General features: G+C 32.9%; 2 protein-coding genes across 3 annotated transcripts; both read left to right on the top strand.

Annotated features, from left to right (window-relative positions):
• The first annotated feature begins 8,227 nt into the window (after nucleotides 1-8,227).
• Nucleotides 8,228-18,809, top strand: LOC127091311 (histone-lysine N-methyltransferase ASHR3). 2 transcript variants are annotated; one of them, XM_051030026.1, is made up of 11 exons: nucleotides 8,228-8,640; nucleotides 8,839-8,985; nucleotides 9,763-9,927; nucleotides 10,803-10,829; nucleotides 11,189-11,303; nucleotides 11,470-11,563; nucleotides 12,513-12,606; nucleotides 12,719-12,797; nucleotides 13,001-13,172; nucleotides 14,680-14,760; nucleotides 18,385-18,809. In XM_051030026.1, the coding sequence occupies exons 1-11, from the start codon at nucleotides 8,395-8,397 to the stop codon at nucleotides 18,557-18,559; spliced, it is 1,395 nt and encodes a 464-aa protein (XP_050885983.1). In that variant the 5' UTR covers nucleotides 8,228-8,394; the 3' UTR covers nucleotides 18,560-18,809. The 2 variants fall into 2 exon arrangements, with proteins under 2 accessions (XP_050885983.1, XP_050885914.1); XM_051029957.1 differs by having other exon boundaries at nucleotides 8,233-8,640; nucleotides 10,797-10,829.
• Nucleotides 18,810-22,230: 3,421 nt separating this feature from the next.
• LOC127091455 (putative clathrin assembly protein At5g35200) lies at nucleotides 22,231-25,542 on the top strand. The gene is made up of 14 exons (XM_051030130.1): nucleotides 22,231-22,425; nucleotides 22,537-22,634; nucleotides 22,717-22,786; nucleotides 22,903-23,243; nucleotides 23,324-23,410; nucleotides 23,487-23,537; nucleotides 23,616-23,681; nucleotides 23,779-23,844; nucleotides 23,926-24,006; nucleotides 24,080-24,157; nucleotides 24,254-24,373; nucleotides 24,468-24,540; nucleotides 24,649-24,770; nucleotides 24,855-25,542. Exons 2-14 carry the CDS (start codon nucleotides 22,590-22,592, stop codon nucleotides 25,218-25,220), a joined length of 1,566 nt encoding a protein of 521 aa, XP_050886087.1. The 5' UTR covers nucleotides 22,231-22,425; nucleotides 22,537-22,589; the 3' UTR covers nucleotides 25,221-25,542.
• Nucleotides 25,543-25,940: the final 398 nt, after the last annotated feature.

Below are 25,940 nucleotides of genomic sequence, written 5' to 3' on the forward strand. Positions count from 1 at the left end.
ACTTATTAATTTTATTTTTAAGCATGTGATTTGTTTATCTGTTTATTTTATTTTTAGACCTAGTTTCTTTATTATTTGTGTGACTTGGTTATTTTATTTTTACCACATTATCCCCATTCGATAAAAGTGTATCCCCGTCCCCATGACATATAATAATTTTACTATATTAATTTGTTTTGTTTTTATTGCTTTATGTATTTGCTAATTCAAGATAAAAGTAAAATAAACTATTTTCAAAAAGACCAAAAATATGTTTGATACTACATTGATCCTTTTTTTCAAATCAATCCAAATGAATGCAACTTGAATGCTTGATCCAACGTCAAGTATTTCTTTCGCTCACTTCAAACTCTTTTCATGAAGTACTTCAAACATTTGATCTAACGTTAAGTCATCCATTTTCAAAATCATTTTCACAATAAACTAGAACAGAAAAAAAGTGTTTGGGTTTAGACCTTTTCCCTTTCCAAATACTCAAATATTGCTTTAAAGCTCCCTGTTTGGGTATTTGTCTTCCTAACATGATAAGTAAACGAATCTTGGTTTGCCTTACACTTTTTCTAAAATACTTTTTGATGAAAAGAGAGTGATTGGGATTAGGTCTCATCCTTTTTGAGCATTTGATCCAACATCAAGTCATCCATTATCAAAATCATTTTCATAATAAATTGGAATGAAAAATTAGATTTTGTAAACCTAATCAACTTCTACAACCAAATTCCCATTCACTTTAACTCGTCATTTTCAAACTTGTGGTTTTTTACTTAGAACTACGTGGCTTTGAGTTCCTCATTGTAGCAAATGATATGTATGAGTGAGATCCAACATCTCGTTAAATCCAATAAACTAAAAGACAAAAACCCTTCCTTTTTTTCCCTTGCATAATAAGTAGAAGATCACAAACAATATTATGCTAACACTCGATCACGAAACTAACCAAATGGGTCTCGTTAAGTACAATAGATATGAGGGGGTGCTAATACCATCCTTTGGCATAACTGTCTCCTGAACCCGATCTGGTTACGAAGACCATTTCCCTTAGCATTAACGGGGTTTATTCGATGTTTTCCTGTTCCTTTGGAACAAATAAAGATCGGTTGCGACACCCTCGATGATGACACACCATAAAATTTTGTCAACTGATAACAAGTGTACATACATTGTCGATTTCCAATAACTATATTTGCCTTTGAAAACATGTGCTTTATTATACCCTCCCTTAGGATCGTCATCTTCTGACATATTCACAAACTTTTGGATGTCGATTATACACAATCAAAAACCAGATCTCGATGCCAATTGTTAGGTGTGAATATGTAAGTAGAAAGAGGGTCTATAGAGGGTGAATATACTGAATTTAAAATTCAACCCACGTTTTCAAAAATCAGAGTGTTTTAAAAAATAGTTGCGAGGAGAAGGTTTGATGAAAAATGAAAATTATATTGTTTAAATTTTGATCAATTTAACACATACGATTTCACAAATATCATAGATTAATATGATGAAACACTAGGTGTGGATTGATTCAATTGTCTAAACCACAAGAAGTGTTTGCACGATAAATCTCCTATTTGGATCTTGACTTATATACAACATTGTTACCAAACTCTTCTACATAATCTTTACTCGAATCACGTTTCTTGAATCTTCCAATATCACCAATTTTCCTCTAAGCCTTCGTGTGTAGAAATTAACCCCTTGATCATACTGATTCCTAAAGTGGTGTATTGTCCGAATATATGAGAAGACTTCCGCCTTATCCGTAGCTTTCCACACATTCACTACTAAGAAAACTTTGGTTAATCCTCTAACGAGTGCTTATTTTACTGTCTAGATCATTTGGTTTATTTTCACTAATAATTTGTTTTGTGAAATAATTTTATTTAGCAAGTGGGGTGTAAAATCAAAAGAAATAGGGGTTCAAAAAGCAAAGCAAGGTTCAAACAAATCAATGAATCTAAAAAAAAGCATCATTTAATCGATTAACCCTAAAGGGCTAATCAATCAATCATTTTTAAATTCAAAATCTGCGTCAAGAAAATCAATTAACCCTAATGGACTAATTGATTAAAAGATTCTATATATGCATGCCACCTCAATCAATCAATCAAAATCGATTTACATAAATATTTTGATTGATTAAAAGCATGAATAATCAATTAAAATTTGCATATAAATAGGTAAATTGATTTCTCTTCTTGTCATCCAATCTCAAATATTCTCTTCATCTCAACCAATCATAAATATTTTCTTCATCACTTTGCTTTTTGCTTCTCAAAACTATTGTGTTCTTTGGTATTTTTTGGTGTGTTATTTTACTATTTTCATCATCATTACTATAATTACATTTTAACCTCTGAAAGTACCTTTTCTCTAGTTTATTTCTCCAATGACCTCTCTTCACAAGAACAAGAAAATAGGCATTACATGGATTATGTTGCAAAGAATCTTACTCCAACTCAATATATGGATGTAAGTGTTTTTGGAAATTATGAATTCTTTGATGTCTTCGTCCAAGCAAAGTTTAAAGATTTCATATGTAACACTTCCAAAGATATGTTTCCTACTCTAATAAAAATATTTTATTCAAATCTCAACCATACAAATGGAACCATTTATGAGACACGTAAGTAATAAATCTCGTTAACTTTGGAAGAATTTACTGAAATTTATGGCCTTCCTTGCACCATGTCTCTGTACAAGCTTGATGAGCTAAAGGCAAGTGAATAGTTTAATTTTGATGTTGCTTGTCAATATTTCATTTCAAATCCAAATTTGGGTCTGCCTTTTTCTATCACTCTTGGCTATGTGTGTCCAAATATTCGTCTCATTCACTATGTGGCAACCCATATTCTCATCCCTAGAAAATTCAACTTTGGGAAAGTCTCCAAAAACCAATTTTGTTTTAATTTAATTACTAGATAACAAAGTTAAAATAGAGTAAGTGGTGTGATCTATCACATGATGTAAAATAAGAGGAATGAGAGCACGTGGTTACCATATGGTGACCTGATAACAATAATTATGAAACACATTAGCTTTAATCTTGAGGAATATGAGTCATACGAGAAATCAATAAGGATATGGAAGCATGATTATGGATATATAAGGATGACCATCGACAAATAAGTTTTGGTTCAAAAACCTCACAAAGCAAGGAAGGCACCAAGAACCAACAAGCTCATGCTCAACATCAAACACCCCAATAGTCAATAACTTTAAGATTAGAGGACTTCTATTATGAAATCCCTAAAACGCCTCATACTAGAGCTTTCCTTAACACTATTATCCATAACCATCGGGCTTATGCCAGAGCTCAAAGACAAACATATGCCAATATTGATTACTTGGCTCACAATCTCGCTGAAAGCAAAATGTGTTCGTCTCATATGGTGTTTATTGATAATGATGAAAACCCTAAATAATCTATTATTGTTTGGTTTATTTTGTTTTATTTGTTGTGTGTCTTTCTATTTTTTCCTTTTGTATCTCTTCCCTTTGGTAAAATATATGATGTTTTTGGTAATAAAATCTATTAAGTTTTTATTATTTCTTAAATGATTATATGCGTTTGTGTTTTTATCTACCTGTTTGATTTTCTTTCCTTTTATGATAAAGGAAAATGGGGGAAAGTAGCCTCTTATGGGAGTAGAGTATACTCTCTTTATCCGAGAGAGAGAGAGGGGGGGGGGGTAACCCCTTCAACGTTCTTGTCTATCTATGTGGTTATGTTTTACAACCTACATGAGAGATGCATTATCATCATTAACAAGGGGGAGAATGTGAACCTATGTGTTTGCATGTAGATTTGTCTGCAACTATTAGATGATCTTGTTAGTTTTGATGATGACAATATCTTATATTAAATGACATTCTGTAAAGTCTCTATCTATCAAGATAGTTCAATGTTCAAGATGTCCTTTGCAATATCAAATGTTAAGTCACCTCAAATGATGACAACATCTAAGGTCAAACGTCATTCACTGAAGTCTTTGGTTACAATTCTCTAACAATCTTTGATGATGTCATCTGATTAAATAAGTTGTCTCAAGCCTTATTTGTTAGAAGAGTCCAGTTCTAGTTGAAGTTCCAAGTCACTCATGAATCTAACAAAGAGACTTAAAGCTTTAAAGTTATGAAAAAAGTAATGTGTGAAAGTTCACATGGTCATGCACTTAGCGCAATATGAGTGACATGTTTAATGTAAATGTATAGGAGTAATTCTCTTGATACTAAGCCAACTCACATACACATACTCAAATATATTTTAAAGCCTTTCTTATTTTACAAAATCATGTGAAGTTTTTTATCCGCACACTTAATTTATTAAGGATTTGTTTAATCATTTATGAGTGTTTTTTACATTAGTTAATCAATTACCATGAATGGTTAATATATTAACACATTTGTAATGTCTATAACCAGTTAGAGAATCATTAATCAATTAATGATAGTGTAGTTCAAAAACATTCCACGCATGTCTTGTCTAATCAATTAATAGCTGGGATTAATCAATTATAACATTAAAAATGCTAATGGATCATTTCCTTTTGGAGCCAAATCTTTTCCTATATAAGTATGACTTCCTTACATTTCATTTTACACTGAATTTCGAAATTGAAACTTTTCCTTATCACTTTATACTCTCTTATACTTTTTCCATTCTTTCACAAAAGTTGCCTTAATGTCAAGAGAGAGAAAATACTAGTGAGATTTTGGTTATACTCCTGCTGTAATAATATTGTATTTTACCCAAGAGGATACTTTATCTTGTGTAATATCTTTGTAAGATTTTTTGTTTGGTTCCCGAGCTTAACAAGTCAAAATGGTTCTTGAGATTATCCTGTAAAATCTTTGTCTGGTTCTTTAGATTATTCTGTTAAAATCTCTGTTAGGTTGAGTTTAGCCTATGAAAAAATTTACTTGGTTCCCGAGCTCAACCTAGTAAAAGCTTTATTTGCTTCGTGAGATTAACCTATATAATTGGCTGTACGAAGGTTCATGGACATACCTTTGAAAATATCAAAATTATTTTACTGGAAACTCTTAAGAGAAAAATCTTAGGTACAAGAGTATGTCAGGTGGTTAGGCTGAACTTGTATAAATCTCTAGTGCATTTCTCTATTTCATTATATTTTAGTTATTTATTTATTTCCGGTGCATTTGTTTCTCTCCATCTCTCTGATATTCATCTATTATGCTGCTCAATATATTCTTGTTTTATAAAATTAACTTAATTTTTTTTATAAATTAAAGTTTTTATAATTGGGATTCAATTTTTAACCATCACAATTCACATTCCCCCTTGTGTTTGGAGTCATTTGATCAACAAAAGCTGATATAGAAAGAGTGTTTAAGATTTGTAAAGTCGATAATATTTGTACGATAAACCTATATGATCTATCAAATAATGATACCAAATGTTTAGTCACTTACAATGAAGATTTTTTATTGTGGCATAAACGTTTGGGCCATATCCACTTTGATTTAATTAATAAAATATCACCCAAAAATCTAGTAATTGGTCTACCTAAGATAATTTCTTCAAAAGAAAAGCTATGTAATGAATGACAAATGAGAAAACAAACAAAAATGTCTTTAAAATAAATAAAAATTGTGCTTTTTAATGAAAGTAAACGCTAAATATTAATATAAATTAGGATTATTAATCGCCTTAGTAGTTCAAGACGCACTCTTGCTTATTTTACACACTAAAGATCCAAATTATATAAATACAAAATAAAACATGAGATCACACATCAGCTTGCATACATTTCATTTCCTCTGATGTTATTCTTAGCAATTTATTCTATTTCTTCAAACACCGAAATCTTCTTCGCGCTTTTTGCTTTAATTCAATAATTTTCTTCCTTGATGATGCTCATGATAATTTTGCTATGACCATTTTGTCATCATCAAAGTTTATTATACATGCTAAGCATATAAGGAGATGCCTATTTAATATAAGAGAAAATATGGCTTAAAAAGGAAAGCGACCCACAAGTTTTTTAATGAAGCTAATCAGTTAGACTAAATGATTATTTAGGCCAAAATGAAAGCTTTTGATTTTTAGCCGGTGACAATCATTAAGAGACTATCCCAATCAATTTAATACTCAACTTATTCAAAATAATTGATTATATCACAAGTCTAATACATTATTTAGTAAGAAAAAGTCTCCTAGTTAATTAAACACTCCCCTAATAAATTAGCTAGGCCCTAAACACATTTTTAGGTGATTTTATTAAATAAAGACAGGGCTTAAAAACATTTAGGGGTGTGTGTGAGTTGCCTTACTATCTTAAAAGTTACTCTCCTACTTTCACAAGACTCTGGTCACTCAGACAGATACGTCTAGGCGAGGTTTCACACTTTATCTATTTCACAGCTCTGAAACTTTCAAGTTCCTTTGCCATATATACCGATCATCTAAGTACTTCTCCAGAACCTTAATCCTTCTACTCGATGAGACTTGAGATATCTTTGAATTAATCACCACAATCAAATAGTTGAAAAGATATCACCACTGACTTTAATAGGATAATCAACAATGGCAATATCATTAACTCACATTCATTGTGAAACAAACATCTGTTACCCAAGTGACTTTAAGCATAAGGGATGCGGGGGGGGGGGGGGGGGGTCGTGTTAATTAAAAATCGAAAACTTTGTTTGTTTAAAACAACTATTTTAATTTTGATAACCACACCGAGATAAGGCTAAAAAAAGAAGAAGATGGAAATGAAGAGTTATACACATCAGAAATAACATAAACAATAGAAAATAAATGATAAAAACGATAAATAGAGTGTATTAGAGATTTATATAGCTTCAGACTAATCACTTGTCATATTTCCTGTCCTTTAGAGTTTCTTCTTGAGGATTCCATTAAACACACTTTCGTTTTTTTTACAGTATTCACCCACGAACCTTCAACAACATATAAACTAGAGTTTTTACACTAGCTAAGCTAAATAACCAACACACATAGCCTTTACACGAGATTTGCTCAAGAATCTTCAAATAGAACTTTTACACAAGACAAATTCAAGAACCTACAAACAAATTTTTTACACAGATTTTGCTCATGAACCTTCAAACAAAGCTTTTACATAGGATAAATCCAAGAGCCTTCAACTAGAGATTTTATACAAGTCAAGCTAAAAAACCTAAAACCAAACTTTTACACAGGATTAACGTGTAACCTTTACGAAATAATTTCACAAGAGAATCACACTCTTGGATACAAAAAACAAAATACAACACTGATGACAACAAAAACTCTCACATGAGATTTTTGATCTTTCGACACTATGACAATCTTGAGAAAGACAAATATGTGTTGATTAAAAATCGAAAACTTTGTTTATTTAAAACAATTATTTTAATTTTGATAACCACATAGAGATAAGGCTAAAAAAAGAAGAAGATGAAAATGAAGAGTTATACACATCAGAAATAACATAAACAATAGAAAATAAATGATAAAAATGATAAATAAATAGAATGTATTAGAGATTTATATAGCTTCAGACTAATCACTTGTCATATTTCATGTCCCTTAAAGTTTCTTCTATAGAATCCACATTCTCTTGTTTGTTTCAAATTTCAACAAATTATATCTAAATATTTTTTATTTCTAACAAATTGATGGATTTATAAGTTTTTGAATATTCATTTCAAACTGAGAATCTTAAATTCTCTTGAAAGTAAAACATAACCAACTATAATTACTCAATTCTACATTACTTTAACACATCGTTCTTTTAATATAAAATTATAATAAAATATATTTAAAATTAGAGATAAATTGTTATGCATTGTTAGTGTAAAAAATTTTACACCGTCAATGCATCACAATTATTCGTTTGTATTATTTTTTAAAGTAACTAAAATAAAAGTCAAATATTTTAAATAAATCAATGGTTCTGATTAACCGACAATGTAAAAAATCTTTACATTATCGATGTATATCAATTAAATTCTTAAAATTATTGTTAAGAATCTTAATAATTTATCAAACAAATTGATGTGAATAAAACTGACAGTAATAAAATATTTAGAATGATATTCCTGAAATTGTAATTTTCATGTATGAAACAAAGACAAATTTACTCTCTATTTTTTCCTTTCTTTCTTATCATGAAAAATAAAAACAAAATAAAATTAAAAATTCCTCATTCACTCTACTAGTTCTTGCAGCGGCCGCACGTGGCAACATCGTAAATACAAACAAATCAGATGTAGTTTTCTGTACTCTTGCTCACTTCTATGAAATGAAAACTACAAAACCTCATTTTCCCGCTCACTGCTTCTTCTCCCACCGATTTTCTCTCCATGCTTTATCGCAAACCTTTTGCTAGGGTTTAACACTCACACCATCCCCAAATCACCATGCCAGATTTGGGGAACCGTCCTCTCCCGCCCATGCCCTGCTCCCCCGTCAAGCCCACTGACGCCGCCGATGATTCAGCTGCAGTCGAAGCACTACCCAGTGATTTTGGTTCCGATAATGGCGTTCATGCTCGGGTTTTGAAGAGGAGTCGCGGTTCTCTCCGGAAGACAGGCAATGGAAAGAGTTTGTGGGATCGCCTTAAGGATCCTCAATCTCTCCCGTTTCTCGTCGGCGCTCCAAAGATGGTAGATTATTATTTTTTTCTTCCAATTTACCGTTTCATATTATTTTTCTCTCTACTGAATAGTGATTAGTTGATGAAACATCAGAAATCGGCATTGCTTTTTTTAATTGTACTCTGAATGGAGTCACTGTAATAGTTAATAATAATATGCTGTTGGATTTCGTTTTTAACTGGTTTGTAATGCGTGGGAACTGTTTAGGTTGAATGCTGTTTCTGCCACCATTCTGTGTGTCCTGGGGAGGATCTGCTATGTTCTGTCTGGGGATGTGGCTCACGCTATCATAAGGAATGTGCAAAAGAAGTCAGTGGGGTTTCAAATCTGAAAAAGTTCAAGTGTCCACAGCATGTAAATTTTTTAGTGAATCCAGCATTGCTATAATTTGTTACAATAAAATGATTGATGTCAGTCTCTTTCATTAATATATTCTGATTCGATATCGGGTTTAGGGCTGTGAATTATATTATATAGATATAGATTTACATATATTATCTTAAGTTTTAGCCGCACTCAATGGGCAGCTGGTGTAATCATAGCCATGCTTTACCGTGTAGTGCGCCACATTGAGGTTGTGGGTTTAAATCATATGAACTTAGCTTCTTGTAAATGCGAGTTAAGACAGTCTCTACTCTCTACCTTTTTGTGGATCCTGTCATGGTAGAATCTTTATTTTTCTTCTAGTTTGATCCCAAATTTACTCTAATTATTCATTTATAAATTTTGGAGATATTTTATTAGATTCTTAACAAATTGATAATGCTAGGTAAAATAGTCTACCTTTTTCTGGATCCTTTCATGGTAGTATCTTTATTTCTCTTTTAATTTGATCTCAAATCTGCTCTAACTATTCATTTTTATTTTTTAGAGAATATTTTGTTAGATTCTTTTGACAGATTGAGAATGATCTCACCTACTTAGATATTCTATATTAGTAAACTACAATTTTTTTTATGCGATCATGTGTATATTTTTTAGGGGTTTAGTAAATCCAATTGTTTAAAGCTTTGTATCTCCTAATTGACTTGCTTTTCCACATTGGTGTAGAACCTATGTTCGATATGCTATTTTGCCTTTATTTTGTCTGCCGTGTTTTTTCTGTAGAATATTAAGTCCTTAAATATGCAGGCGTGCTTCATTTGCAAGCAGAAGAAGCAGTTGCGGTGTGTGCGTTGCACGACGGCTTTCCATAGTAAATGTGCACCATGGCCTGAAGCTGTGATCCCTCTGAAAGATCACCCTGGACAAGCTGTTTGTTGGAAACATCCTTCTGATTGGCGCCTGGATAGAAAGGTCAAATTTTTCTTTTCACCAGAACTATTTACTGTAATTCTTTATCAATTGATTATATTGTTAATTGCAATACATGATTCCATTAGATTCCTTGTCATATTCAAATGTAGTTACCGGGTCTGTTTGGAATGTCTAAATTCTTGTTTCCTTTCTTACCTTTCTGCATCTTTCTTTTCAGAAAGCGGTCACCTTGAATTGGAAAATATGCAATTTTCCAGTTCAATATCACTAGATGGTTTCCAAGTGTTTCAATTTTATTCATTACACTGATGGCTATTGTGGTGTTGTGTTGCTATTCAAGGTTACACTGATTGCTATTCAAGTGTTTTTGTTTGGTTTCTTTCTCATGCATTTTTTTTAAACCTCTCTATCCCAATAGTTATTGAGGGAGGACACATCAGGGAAGAAAAGGGTACTTGGCACTTGTTTATTACTGACATGTATTGGTTGTGGAAATCTCTAATTGGCCGCATATTACTTTTCTTATCTATATCCTATGCATTATGTCAAAGATATTCTATTGGACTTTTATCAAGTTTTTGGCTAGATTTTGGGGTGTCAACACAGTTGAGATTCCTTTTCCTGTTGTGCTATTTTTACGCCCCATTAGCCTTTATCTAAAATATAAAACAGCTTGTTGTTTTTATAGAGCATGCAATTTCTGATTATATGTGGATTTGTATTTACATTTACACCGCAAACTTATTTAATGTTTAAATTGTCATAGAAATGGTCACTAATGGAATATACTTCATAGAATTACGGAATATTTCTCACTAGATTTATATTCTTCTTTTCAAAGTTTTATTCTTTTTATTGCAATTTTTCATTGGTTCGGCTGGCTGACAGAACTGTTGATTGTGTTTCAGGAGCAGCCTGATACTCCAACAAGTGACATTTCGGTAAGGTTTATGAAGAATATCTTTATATCTATCTTATGTATGAATGTACGGATCTTTTAGTGTTGCTTTGAATGGTATATTTGACATTTTAAAATAGTAATATGACTAATTGGTCGAGATAAAATTGAATTTATATTATTAAAGTTCTTCAAATTCTGAAATACTCTGTTTAAATTGCCCATCATATATGCTCGTAGCTTGAATGTTTTGATAAGTTAAACCACTGGTAGCACATTGCTTTCTTGTTTAAATCCCCCAAAACTATTGTCTGGGCTAAGCTACAATAAATAAACTTTTGAACAAAATATGGCCTGGGAATAAAATATGTGAATTTTCTAACTTGTCCTACCTTTTCCCAGGAAGTATTTTGCCGTTTGCCTCTTCCTTTTGTTAACGAGGAATTCAAGATCGACTTCACCTGGAAAGACATGGACAATAAGATGGAGCCACCGCCATATATACACATAAGACGCAGTATCCATCATATACTAAGCACTATTTTAATAAAATTTAAATAAGCATATCTGTTTTTGAGGGAAGTTAAGGAATTTGATTTCTAAACATTGTAGAATCAATATTTTTCAAGTAAATTATTGAGCTCGCTGTCATGTTGCTATTTGCTAGCCTAAACTAATAACAGATGTATACCTAGTGAAGAAAAAGCGTAGTGATGTAGATGATGGTGCTGGGTGCACCAACTGCATTTCTTCGTGTTCTGATGATTGTGTATGCAGGTACATGTGAATTATCTTCCACTTTTTATTTCCTTTAGACTTCGTCTTTTTATAGGTGTAAATAATGTAGGCATCTTAATTTTAGCTGAAAATTTATTTTGATTCTATATCCATTATATGATTGATTTTAGCCGTTTAAAATTTTGTTATTCTAGAATGAAGGTCTACTGAGATATGGGCTCAATGATTCTTGTTACTGCTATTGAGCTATAAGTTAAGAAACAATGTTTATCTTTAACATATGGTTGGAGAGATTGTACACTGTAGGAAAAATGTGTCAAGATATAGAATAGAGAGAATTAGTTAGGAAGTATTCGTACACATAGGGAAGTATAATGATAGAGAGGATTAACATTGAATATTGTATTTTTGTGACTAGAGCAGTGGCTCTGTTACAGAAGGGGGAAACCCTTGGAGAGATTTCTCTCACATCCTTTCATATTTCCTCAATAAAAGTGCTCTTTTGTTTCAATTTCTATTCTTGGGTTCCTAGAAAGTACTCATCAAGATTGAAGTAATGGCACCCACATACAGCATGCTTTCATTAATCTTTGACTTGGATACCCCTATATTTGCCAAAAATGTTGAATAGCAGAAGAATTCCTTAGAGAGAATGATGAGTTTTACGTATGTCCTTTGTTCATGTGAGCATGCTCTGATATAGTCTCAAATAAAAACAAAGTCCTCACTTTATTCTTATCTAGAGGGAGAGTTAGTTATCATTGTCATTATCATTGTATTCCCCTGCTCTGGTATGCCTAATATCTATCTACATATACCATTAATATGTCCCTATCATTGTCATTGTAGTTACTTGTAAAAAAAAGACAGTTTGGCAATATTTAGCACCAAAGTATTATTTCATAAGTTGGTCTATTTTGTAATTGTAATTGTAATATTTCGTAAGTCTGGCTATGTATTAAGCATTACATGTATTATGACATATCAGGGTTCAATGCATAAGCTGCTCAAAGGCTTGTCGGTGCTCTGAAAATTGTACTAATCGGCCATTTCGCAAGGAGAAAAAGATCAGGGTTGTCAAGGTGTGAAAATTTGTTGTAGTGACTAGATGGATGAAATATATTTTTTAGGCCTAAACTTCCTACAATGTCGCTATCTATTAAAATTTTATGCTTGTTTATGGTTTGTACTCAGACTGAGTTTTGTGGTTGGGGAGTTGAGGCTGCTGAAACAATCGAGAAAGGAGGGTTCATAATTGAGTATATTGGAGAAGGTAGCTCATATTTTTGAATAGTTTATATTGTCAAAACATTGTTTGTATCCCCTTCTTTCATGCCATAATCTAATTCTAACGTCTTTCAGATGATATAAAATGCCATTTATCCAAGGATGTCCTGAAGGCATTTGATCTTTTAAGCATACATGATCTTATAACTATGCTGTTAATCCATTTAACCAGAAGTTTTTCTGTTACAGTCATCGATGATGCTTCATGTGAACAAAGGCTTTGGGACATGAAATATAAGGGTGTACAGAATTTTTACATGTGTGAGATTCGCAAAGACTTCACAATAGATGCAACTTTCAAAGGAAATTCATCACGTTTTTTAAACCATAGCTGTGATCCCAATTGTGTTTTGGAGAAGTGGTTAGTGTCAAAAACTCAGCTGTACTTGTTCTTGCCTTGCATCATGCTCTTACTTTTCAAGGATTCTATAGATATATAGTTTCCTAGAGCACCGAATTATTATTAAATTTCGGAATACAATATAACCTGATATAGTGATTTGCACTTGAAAAATCTGGACCAACAAATAGATAAGTGAAAGCGAAATACCTGAAAGCAACTCATGGTATAGAAATACATTCTTAAGTATAGGAAATCAGCATTCAGGCTGGAGGCCATTTATTACCCAACCAAGAGGAACACGGAGAATTTGAAGATCCAGAAGGAATTCTTACGATTGCATCATGGTCATCATATTTTAAGCATTGGATTTATCCAATGCTAGGGCACTTTGGTAGGGCAAACCCAATGCTCAAAATATCATGACCACAATGCAATTGAAAGAGTTCCTTCTTCTAACGGCTAACTTTGATTTGTTTAGAGAATTTATCCTAGATTTCATCTTCACTGCAAATCAGTTTCATTTCAATTAATATTTTGGATATATTCTATCATGCAACAAACAATATGGCAGCTGAAACTCAAGATCCAATTACTAAACAGGGCCAAAATTAAGAAGAGAGGTCGGCAATCTCAAAGGAAGTAGAGGCGTCACAAACAGCCTCCACCAAGGCGTCACATGTATCTCTCATGAGCAAAAAAATCTCCCACTGTGTGTGACTACTTGCAAGAGCGCGTGATGACATTGATGACGATGACACTTTGTAGGTTTTTAGATCAGCACTGTCTTAGTCTAACACTGGGGCGTGTATTTATGGGAATGGACCTGACGATAGAAAAATGTGCTGTCTTTGGTATTGATTTGGTCATTGACGACTGCACAATGGGTGAAAGCTTAATGGTTGCTAAAGCACCACTAGATAAGATTATTTGAAACAAAAGAAAAACAGTAGGGTTCTAAAAATGAATTTTGATTACAATTGTTTTTACATTCCCAAACATTCAGGAAGATCCGTCACAGGTCATAGGATGGTAATGCTTTGATAACTTGTTGAATGTATGAGCTTTAAAGAAAGGGAAAAGATGAATTATAAGGAATTTGAAATTGATAATGGTATAACATGTTTGGAAATAACTTGATGATACACAACTAAACACTAGCCCCTGTCATGATAATAACTAAGTAATATGAATACTAATTTAAGGAGATAATCTAAGTTAGTCTAAGATTAGAAACTAATCTTACAAGATAATCTGAAAAACTCTCAACATTATATCAATATACTCAACTATACTTTCTTATGTCCATTTGTATAGTTTATATTGTAAGTCCATGCTTTCGGTATTGGTGTATTAGTTAGTAATCTAATTAAACAAGTAACATCGTTGATTAGTATACATTCTTTCCTTAATGATATGTTCTCTGCAGTTGATTGATTCAAGTTGTATAACTAGATTAAGCATGCTTATCTGCTTGATATTGCCAAATCAAACTCTATTTTTGCTAAAATCTTATGGTTTCTTCTAGGCAAGTAGATGGTGAAACTCGCGTTGGTGTATTTGCTGCTCGTTCGATAGAAGTCGGAGAGCCGTTAACATACGATTACAGGTAAGTTTGATCCTACATTATTTTCCGCTTGGTGTGTAGAAATTTGTTAATAGCTCAATCATGATTTCTTAACTTTGCAAAATATATAATGGCGTTCACCTTTGCATTTAGAATCAAGTTATTGATACATTGTTTTTATGTTGCTGTCAAAATACAAAGGAAGGATATTTGTGTCAATTAGCTATTTAGCTATTGTTCCCACTCCAAATTATTATTTTGCATTCTACTCCTGGTTGTAATCTTATTATTTTGTTTTTGTTCTAACTCCAAGTTACTATTTAGTTTTTACATGGCTGTCAAAATACAAAGGAAATATTTTAGTGGCATGGAATATTGACATAAATGACGGGGGCAATTATTGTTCTGGGACTGGCCTTTTAGTAATAATGGTGAGACTATGAAAAATAGGAAGACAATATTTTCTGAATATGCCCAAGTCAATTAGCACCCAGTAGAATATTTAATTTATACTCAAAGATTACAAGGATATTAAATGTAAGTGGAGGAATCCACATGTGTTATGTTACACAGTCGAGCTAGATGTTTAAATACTGAATCATTAAATAAACACAAATGTTAATGCTACCGTATTTATCTGTCCTCATTGTTACAACCTAGAGGTGGCAGTGAGGATATTTTATGTAGGATCCAGTGTTAAAACCCAGGTCACCAAATTTCTCCTTCCTTGTGTGTGTTTACTTGAGTATCTGTTAGGCCACTAGACCAATAATAAAATAAAAAGATGATACCATATTTTTACATCATTAGCAAGTTTGTTACATATATAGTGCTTAAGTCATTAGTGCAACCCAATAGAATTTGAGATTAATTGTTATGCATTGACGATGTAAAACTTTTTTACTCATGCATCCAATCAAATCGCACCATAATACTACTTTTATAGGTTAGTTCCTAAAATTCTCCATGAACATCTATATTTTGTGATTTGATTGGATGCACAGGTAATTGTTGGTGTATACAAATTAAACCAATAGAATATCTAGTTTTTATTCAAAGATTACAAGGATAATAAATGCCAAATGCAAGTGAAGGAGTCCATCATTATTACACAGTTGGGCTATGACATTTATATACCGAATCATTAAAAAAATACAAATGTTATGCTACCATATTTACAATATTTACATCATTACCAAGTTTGTTACATAAAGTTTATACGAGGGCTTCTCATGGGCTTGCTGAAAAGGTCTGCCAATTAATTATTTGAACCAACTAGGTTAGTCTTCATGTCTCTTGATAAAATATTCTCCAATAGAATGACAATCTAACTCAATATGATTAGTTTAATACTAGCTTTGAGGGGCAATGTACATATCAGCTTGATTACGACAAATGAGTGTCAACTATATAACCTATCAGAATCCAAGCTCCTGAGGGACAATGTATAACTCAATATGATTAGCTGATGCAATGACTTGGTATTATGTTTCAGCACTAGACTGTGCTATGGCATTCAACTTCTTACCTCTCTAGAAGGCATTTGGTTGCTCAATCAACATTTGAATTTCTCGCAACTTGAGTATGACCCTTGTTTTCCTAAATAAGAACCTTCCCCTGAAGCTTCTTGAATATACTTCATGATATGAACTATGACATCCCAACGTCCTTCATATGGTCAGTTAAGAAATTGACTTACCATACAACGAAGGAGACATCTAGGATAGTTACAATGAGATGATATAGTTTGTCACCAAATCTTTGGTATCATCTTTGGATCTAAGAGTTGCTCCCTCTGATTTGGGGTAGATGCTGGCATTTAGATCCATTGATGTGTTAACATGATTAGCAGTTATTAAACTTATTTCCTCTAGAATGTCCATAGCATACTTCCTCTAAGGAATTACATTACATTCCTTGGATTGTGCCCCCTTTACATCTAAGAAGTATCAAAGCCTGTCAAGATCTTTTATTAGAAAATGGGAGGCAAAGTTGTTTATCCATGCAATGCCATGATAATCACTCCTCGTAATGACAATGTCGTCACATACTCAACAGGGTAAATATACTCCGGTTGAATGTCAATAGAAGACCAAGTGATCTACCTCACTTTGTGTTGAGTCAAACTATTAGGTAAAATCACACTCTAAGAGATTGTTTAAGGCCATGGAGATATTTGCGAGGGCAACAAAGTTGCAATAAACATTCCCCTGAGAAACAAATCTAGAAGGTTGCTTCATATAAACTTCTTCATTTAATGAAAGAAAGCATTCTTAATATCAAACACGAGAGGTCAGTGGCACATAGCAACCATGTACAGAAATAAAAGAGCATAATTAATTGGTTCTGCGGGGTAAAAGGTGTCCCCATAATCCAAACCAAATACCCGTGTCACTTAGCAAGTATTATGTGTGACAAGTTGCCCATTAGGTCCATCAGAGCCATCTTTAACTTTAAAGACTCTCTGACATCCAACAACCACCTTCCCTAGTGGAAGAGCAACAAAACCACATGTTCCACTGCTCTAAAGTGCTCATATTTTCTTCAATCATATCTTGTCGCCACTCAAGAGGAGAAAGGGAGGAAAGCAAAATACAAATGCAAAGGTGGTAAAAGATGATAGTCAAAGTAACTAAATGAAGAGAAAGATTATGAGTAGACCTTAGACCTTTTTGGAGTGCAATAGGAAGATCAAGTGCAGATATTTAGGCCATAGCAGATGAGGGAGGCAGAGCCGCAACAATCCACAGAAGTTGTAAATGGATGCATTAATGGTAGAGGTGGAGGCATAGGAGTTGGAGATGAGACGGAGACTTAGGTGCTGTGTGTAGATGGGGCTGTTGACAATGATAGAGTGTAAGGGATGGGGATGAGCAGAAGAATTATCTCAAACATGGGGCATCAATAGATCAGTGTATTTAAGTAAGACAAGAAATAGGTAAAGTGTCTTGGATAGATTCAGGTGTAGAGATGGCCGTAGAATTAGAAAGGTGTAGACTCTAAGTAGGTAAGGTTACATCAATTTAGAACGAGGCCAGTTTGGCCCACTTATCAGAATTATAGTATTTAGGACAAACCGTCTTATTCATATGGCTTGTGGCACTGACGGGAGTAGGAAGAGTTTTTGTGTCATTAAATCTGAATGAAGTGGACACTTGCCTGAATATCCGAGTACAAGCATCTGATGGTTGTTTTAGTTGTTAAGAAAAACTCTCATCCTTTATTTCATACACAAACAAAACTTTTATATCGTATATTAGACCTTTAGAGTTGTTGCCCTTGAAGAATCCAAATGGAGAAACTATTATATGCTCAACTTACCCCATGGATATATTGGGATCCATCCAACAATATGAATCACATGCATTCAAGGATAGTCATTTCCTCTAGATCTTTTTTTGCTTACTTGCATACGAGAATATCTACTGCATTATATTGCAAGAAATGTTAATGATTGATATTTGATACATATTATGTTTGTTACCAAGTTCTGAGTACTTTTTTGGGAGGATGCAACAAAGACCTCGTTCTAAATCCGAAAACAAATACCAGTTATTCTCACTGGAAGAAAACTTGTGAATCATCATATTTATGATGTATAACATGTGTCAGTAACTTCTGATAATAGAAATTAACGTTATTTTGTTTCTTTTTTGGCTTTTGTAGATTTGTGCAATTTGGTCCAGAGGTGAAGTGCCACTGCGGTGCCCAGAAATGTCAAGGATTTCTAGGTTCAAAAAAGAAAGTTAGCAAAGTAGACCTCTGTTGGGGGGCAAAACGTAAGCGAACTTTATGCACATCGGCAATAAAAGCTGCTGATTTGCCAAAACATTTTATGTAGTTGTCACATTTGTATGTAGGCAAAGTGAAAAGGAAATAATCGTAATAGAATAAATACCTCACATTCTTACTCTGTTGTACCATAAAAAAGGTGGCATTTTCTTCATTAAAGATTGTGACAACACTGTGATGTAGAATTTTATCCTTGTCATACAAGACAAGAAAACGTGTAAATTGATATTGCTAAGTTACTGCATATATATTACAGTTTTCAATGACAAATATAAAAAATATTTATTTGAAAGTTTAAAGATGTTTGTTTTCTAGTTGATGAATGGGAGGTAAGACTATTATGGTATTATGCAGTAACTTCATAAAATATGTCAAAGGCGTATCTGAGATATCTAACATAACAATATGATTTGCCAGAGTCTGGTTTAACAGATCTTGACTACGACCATTTATTTTTCACATTTTTCTATAAGTTGGTAATGTTATTTTTGAGACGTTCTAACTTGCTTAATTGTTCAATCCTAAAATGGTAAATAGATTCATTGTTTGATTACTGAATATTTTGTGATAAAATTTTTTCACCTTTAGAGGGACTCTCCATGTATATATCTTTGTATGTATTTTTTAATATATTTTTCAATGCAAATTGATGAGACATCATATTTTGTATATTTGACTAATATAGATATGCATGTCAGATCAATATTTTGAAGATCTATCTCTCTTTAAAATATGTCAGGTTAGTTCAAACTAGAATTAATAGTAGAATAATGTAAAAATATCATGAATCAATATCAAAATAAACATCACATAGATAATTATTAATATTAATATAAATTTAACATTACATTTAATTATAAATGAGTGGTTAAGGACATTAGAACATTCTTAAAATATTTTCGATCGATCTTGTAATCACTGCATTCATTTCAATCATAACCTTTCTTGAGTAACGGTAAAATATACTCCACATTGAGTAGCCGTCTTAAGTTCAAGTTTGGTGAACAATATCTTTCCTTCGTCGTTAATCGAGGAAGAACGATATTTGAGTTTAACAACTCTCAGATTTTCTGTATATTGTAGGAGAGTATTCAGTTTGATTTTCAAATCGACGAAAAATATATCCTCGTAGATCCTAAATTCAAGTAGGGGATTCGTGCCATTGAAATCACAAATGCAAGATGTGGATATGTATTCATGAATACTTGTTTTTGTAAAGAAAATGTAATGAGAGACTCCTATTTATACTAGTTGGAGATTAATCTGGACCTTAGGAATCACATACTTTCATCAGAATATAGTTGGAGATCAATATGGACCTTAGAAATCACATACTTTCATCAGAATATAGTTCAGATATGCATATTCGGACACATCCTATTTTCTTTAACAAATAAAGTTGTTCGAAGATGTATATTTGGACACGTCCATGTTTGTTAATTTTTTTAAACTAAAATTAGGTGTATTGGTATATGCATATCCAAACCCATTTATTACAGAACCAATTTTGATATAGAACCAATAAACACAAAGAAACATAAAAACGGAACATTATTCAAAATATACCCCTAAATTCTATAATATTAAAGTAGAATGAAAATAACATATATAGTAAATTGTATCGAGATTACATTATTGACAACATTAGATACAAAAAAGGAGTTATATTATTAGATTAAAACTAAAATGTATCAAAATTTATCTCATTACCTAAATCTATTGGTGATTCCTTTTTGACATTTCCTTATTTGCTTCTCTTTCAACATTACTCAACTTGGTGAACTCTTCCATCTTTCTAGAAAATGATCCGACCAAATTTCAGCAGCTTGAGTGAAATGTGTTGTCCAGTACAGTGATGTCTTTAGTATACGATATCCCGATTTCAAATAAACTTGAACAAAATACTGCATTCTTGAAAGCCATAAAATAGGCATGATACGTCAGGATGAATTTTGAGGCGGTCTACTCCGAAATGGAAAAAATATTTTCGAGAAACCATATCGCGTTAAACCAATAAACACCATATTATAAGCACTTGCTGTAAATGTACCATTTCCGAGAAGCACATTCATTTGTCAAACGGTGCCAAACCATTAACACGAGGAACATGAGCAATAAGAATTGCATCATAATTTTCTTTTGTCCAATATAGCTTTGTGTATGATTCCCTATGCATCACAATCTCTTGTATAAGCTGAAGGCGAACAAGTTGGTGATCCTCTTCTCCTTTGTCGAGCAAACCCGAAACAGCTCAAAAACCACACTTAATGTATTTATGCATAAAAAGCAACATGTTGAACCCTTTTCCTTTCGACAATCCTTAACTCATATGCCTCCAACGAACTAACTAATCTTTCAATTTCAAAGTTTCAAGATTGTTGGATTTTTGAATGACTATGATAACGTGATCAAAGTGAGAGGTCAATGTACACGTTATCTTTTCAATCATCATCTCATCAGTTAGAACTTCACCACAACCTTTCATGAGATGAACAAGATTCTGCATCTTCGAGACATAACCTGCAATATTTCCATCTTCTCCCAACCACAGTAACTCATACTGTCTTCGCAGTGTCTACAACTTGACAACTTTAACATTTTCACCACCTTCATAATACTTGACAAGAATATCCCATGTCACCTTTGCCGATTCAACATGAGAAATCCGATCAAAATTTATCGTATCTACTGCAAATTAAATACAAAATGCAGCCTTTCAATCTTTCTTCTTGGCATCCTTGTGAATGATTATATAAACATCGTTTGTGTTGTTAGCAAGCTCAAGAACGCCATTAGTAACCACTTCAAGGGTTTCATGAAAACCAAATAATAATTGCATTTGTTTTCTCTATCAGATACAATTTTTTCCATCAAGAATTGAAAGAGAATTGAGAATACCATTGCTACCATCCATCTTTATAGAAAAACGATTCACGATCCTTGGAAATATGACCACCAACGTGCGGTTCTTGAATTCACGATGAAGAAAAACAAACCAGAAACTCTAAATACCAATTTGTTAGTGCTAATGCATTTGGGTGATAAAGGAATGAGAGATAAAATAAAAGATAATTGTATTGGATTATTATATTGAGAGTTATCTACACGTATATTTATATACAATAAATTATTTGTAACTCAAGTAATTTGCATAACAAATTAACTAAGTTACTAACTAAATAATTATCTATTTTGGATTATTTCACAACAAAACTTATCCCAAACTCGTTGAGTAGTTGAATCTTATAAGTTTTGATTCTTTCAAGAACTTGATAAGTGTCATTTTCTTTAGATTGAAGCTTAGACTTTCTTTGAGAAGAAAATATTTCATTTCTCATGTGAATCCAAATCGAATCACCAAATTCAAATCCCATTTTTTCTCTCTTTCTAAACATCAACTTGAGTCTTCACATACAATTATTTTAGTTTTGAGGAAGAGGAAAAGGAGGTTATTGATTTTGGTGATGATGATTTATTTTTTTTGGACATAATTTGCAATAATATTTAAACAATTTTTTGTTTTCTCATTGGATCTGAATAATATTATTTTCTTTGATTTTGCGTTTTTTTAATTTTGTTTGCTAAATATCACCATAACTTATTCAAAAATTAATTCAAAGTTTTTCAAAAATAAAACAAAAATTAATTCAAACAAATTTAAAATAAAATTATAATAAATTAATCATGTAACTAATTTCACATGAGTTTTATCCCTCAAAAAAAAGTTGAGGAATGTAGTAGATTCTTTGTTAATATGAGAAATAAAATGGATGGTGCTTATAAACGGCGCGAATTCAGGTTTTGCCCACATTTCATTTGTGTGTTTATATCCACAAAACACCAAACTGAGATCTTCCCATGCTGCAACTCTTTCACCTATCTTCCAACGCCAACTTTTTCTCTTCTCTTCTTCATGTAAATTTCTTCACATCTCTTAACTTTTATTCAATTCTTTCACATATATATCTTTCCGTTTGCATGTATATTTCAAAAATATTGAACTTCATTTCATTCATGCATATATAGTTAGTTCATCTCAGTTTGGATTTGAAGAGATTGGCAGGCAGAAGTGAGGTGAGATGAAGAAGGCATTTAGATCGCAAAAGTTCCATGGCGATTATAAGGTACTTGATCAAACCCGAACAATGAAATTTTAATCTCTTCTATATTTCTATGTTTCTTTATTGATTTGATGATTATTAGCAGAGCTTGGATGCTGCAATTGTTAAGGCAACAAACCTTGACCATTCATTGCCAAAGGAAAAACACATTCGATGTATGTTACCATCATCGTCATCATCATTATATTCTTTTTATTTGCTGAATAAATAATTTACTGCAATTGAATATTCTCATGTGTCTATTTTTGTTGTGTTGTGGTGCATGATGCAGATATTTTCCAGTCACTTTCTCCGTCAAAGCCTCGCAGCGAGGTTGCTTATTGTATACATACTCTCGCGAGGCGTCTCAACCAGACGAACAATTGGTCTGTTGTTTTGAAAACACTTATTATTATACATCGCGCGATGAGGGAGCTTGATAATACAGTTTGGGTAGAGCTTGTTAATTATAGTACCAAACGGGGCCATCTCATTGATTTATCACACTTTCATGATTCCTCAATGCCAAATGCCTTGGATTATTCGGCTTGGATACGGAACTATGGTCTTTACCTCGGAGAGCGCCTGCAATGTTTTCTCATTGTGAATCATGATGTCGCAACGTATACCTCAGTAAGTTTATATTCTGTTCATTCATTGCCTTTTAACTGAATTACCGTTTACATCTTCAACTTTTATTTTTGTATATACAGAAATCTTCGGAGAAACTTGACACGAAGGAATTGATGGAGCAATTGCCGGCCCTACAAAATCTTCTCTTTCGGCTGCTTGATTCCAAGGTTACATTCATAATCAATGACTTGTTATTTTTGCGAGTTTCTATTACTCATTCACTAGATAGTTTTTTTTTTGCAGCCAGCTGGTGCATCTGCTTTTAATCGCTTGATTCAGTATGCTCTTTCCATGGTAAGAAATTAACATTGAAAACTTCGAAAGTGTAGTTTTGTTTTCTTCTGTTTAGACTCTTTCATTTGTGGTGTTCAGGTTGCTGGTGAAAGCGTTAAAATATACGTTGCAATAACGGTTAGAGTGGTGGAATTACTTGACAAGGTGATCAATATATAGCATGTTTCATTCATATTGACAGTTATGATTAATGTAAGGTAACAACATTGACTGACTTGTACTATTTGTTTCGCGCACGCAGTTTTTTGAGATGAACCGTGATGACGCAGTTAATGCACTAAAGATTTATAGAAAATCAGGAAGTCAGGTGATGCGTGTTGAGTGAACCTTTGGCATTTTGAGATTGTGCATGTATTGAAATCCAATTGAAGTTTGTTTGTTGCTGTAGGCAGAGAGGTTATCTGAGTTCTTTGTGACCTGCAGGGGCCTAGATTTTGGAAGAGGACAGAAATTCGTCAATATTAAACAGGTATATTGCCTTTTATCGAGCAATATTAACCGTGCGTGTAATTTCATCCTAAGTATATGTATATATTTTGCAGCCTCCTGCATCCTTTGTAGTGACAATGGAAGAATATATCAAAGAGGCTCCCAATACCTTAATGCTCGAGTACGATGTGGTACGATGCTAACTAGCCTCTGAACTAGGATACATTAATAACTAGTTAAAAACCCGTGCGTTTACTTTTTGTTCCAATTAATTTGGTTATTATCAGAATGGCGAAGAGGAAGGAGGCACTGGTAATAATGTAGGCGATTTGATGAGTCTAGACGAGTCAAATCCGTCTCCAGAAGGGAATGAGACTACTGCACCAACACAAGCAGCTGATCTTATGGTAAGTATAACAAACAAGTACTCTTTTTTCTTTTCTCTTTCAGCCATTCATTCACATGCTTTCTTCTCATATATGATTTTCTATATTATGATAGGGTTTGTATGACTTACTAACTGGTGCATCTGAATTTGACGAAAATCCCCTCGCATTGGCGATTGTTCCAACCGGTATGGTAGAACAATTATATACATTTCAAGAAATTCTAAGCTGGATGGTGCACAAACATTTGAAAATTCAGCTAACTAGTTTCTTTTATGCATGTACAAATTACACAGAAAGTTCTATAAGTTCCAGCTGTGACGAGAGCGAAGCCAGTCCTGTAATGGGTTGGGAGGTTGCACTCTTTACGGAGCAAGAACAAAGCTGTGACCAAAATATAGTTGCAGAGAATATAGAGGTAGGTCTTTTATTTTTGTTTCTCGTAAGTGGCAGACGAGATGAGACAACAGTGTAACTGTTACTAACAATATTTGAAAAGCAGGGTGAAGAACCGGGAGTGTTAAAACTTGAGGGTTTATACGATGAAGCAGTTGCTGCGGCGCAACATGATGGAGGTTACGAGATAGGCCAAATGAATTCGAACCCTTTTGATTTTCAGGCTATTCATGATCCTTCCCAATACAACATGGCATTGGCACCTCCAAATGGTTTCTATGTTGATCACAACATTCCAGGCCAATTTGTAAGCATGCAACCCTACCAAGTTTCTTATAATACACCTCAACAGCAACAGGAGGAGGAACCATACCAAATGATTAAGAAATCAAAGAATCCGTTCGATGAACCTAATATTTTGCCACCGCCTTCTGCTTCGAGCGTGCATCAACATCCAACGGAGACTACTTAATCCGATTATTTCAACACAATGAAATACAAGCAAGCAACACAAAGCCCAAGTTTGGTGAAACTTCACAATGGGCATTGTCGCCGCCTCCATAGGCAAATCCACTGTGAATTTTAGGAAGTAAGAAATTGTAGAGGTGATAACAAACACACGCTAGGATATGTTTGGAAGCTAGAAATTATATTAATGCAGTTTTAACAAAGCTACAAATTGTAGCTTTGAGAAGAGAAACAGGCTATAACTGTGTGGGTGTGGCACCATGTGTAGTAGTACAAATCAAACTAAACTAATTTTGAATTGTAAGTATTTCATTTAAATGTTAAAAGGTGAAGTTTAATCTTTAGTCAAAAAATAAAGTTAACTTTAATCTTAATAATGTTCAGTTCAAAAATATAAAATGGAATTATCAGATAAATTCATTACAGAAGTATTATTATTGTGGACAGAAATGTTACTCTTGAATATTTGGTCAGCGTCTTCTACCAGATCGAATAACCTAAAAATGTTACAACCTCCGTCATGGAGCAGGTAAGAAACGGTTCATTCAACATTGAAAATGTTAAAGAATATGTTATCAATCAATTAGTATTGATTGATATTCAATTAGTCATAACTGTAATTGATATTATTTTCTATTGTATATTCCCTATTTGTATATAAATATACACCACGTGTGATCATATTAGACACACAGAGATACAATTACAATATGGTATCAGAGCC

This window comes from Lathyrus oleraceus, chromosome 1 (assembly GCF_024323335.1).
Source record: "Lathyrus oleraceus cultivar Zhongwan6 chromosome 1, CAAS_Psat_ZW6_1.0, whole genome shotgun sequence".
Taxonomy (NCBI): Eukaryota; Viridiplantae; Streptophyta; class Magnoliopsida; order Fabales; family Fabaceae; genus Lathyrus; species Lathyrus oleraceus.

Excerpts from the sequence above, each read along its gene's own strand:
- LOC127091311 (XM_051029957.1), top strand. The coding sequence starts at position 8,395 with ATGCCAGATTTGGGGAACCGTCCTCTCCCGCCCATGCCCTGCTCCCCC. Across the intron at positions 11,304-11,469 it reads ATATATACACATAAGACGCA|ATGTATACCTAGTGAAGAAA; the intron begins GTATCCATCATA and ends AACTAATAACAG. Across the intron at positions 12,798-13,000 it reads AATTGAGTATATTGGAGAAG|TCATCGATGATGCTTCATGT; the intron begins GTAGCTCATATT and ends TTTCTGTTACAG.
- LOC127091455 (XM_051030130.1), top strand. The coding sequence starts at position 22,590 with ATGAAGAAGGCATTTAGATCGCAAAAGTTCCATGGCGATTATAAG. Across the intron at positions 23,411-23,486 it reads TTCGGCTGCTTGATTCCAAG|CCAGCTGGTGCATCTGCTTT; the intron begins GTTACATTCATA and ends TTTTTTTTGCAG. Across the intron at positions 23,845-23,925 it reads ATAGAAAATCAGGAAGTCAG|GCAGAGAGGTTATCTGAGTT; the intron begins GTGATGCGTGTT and ends TTGTTGCTGTAG.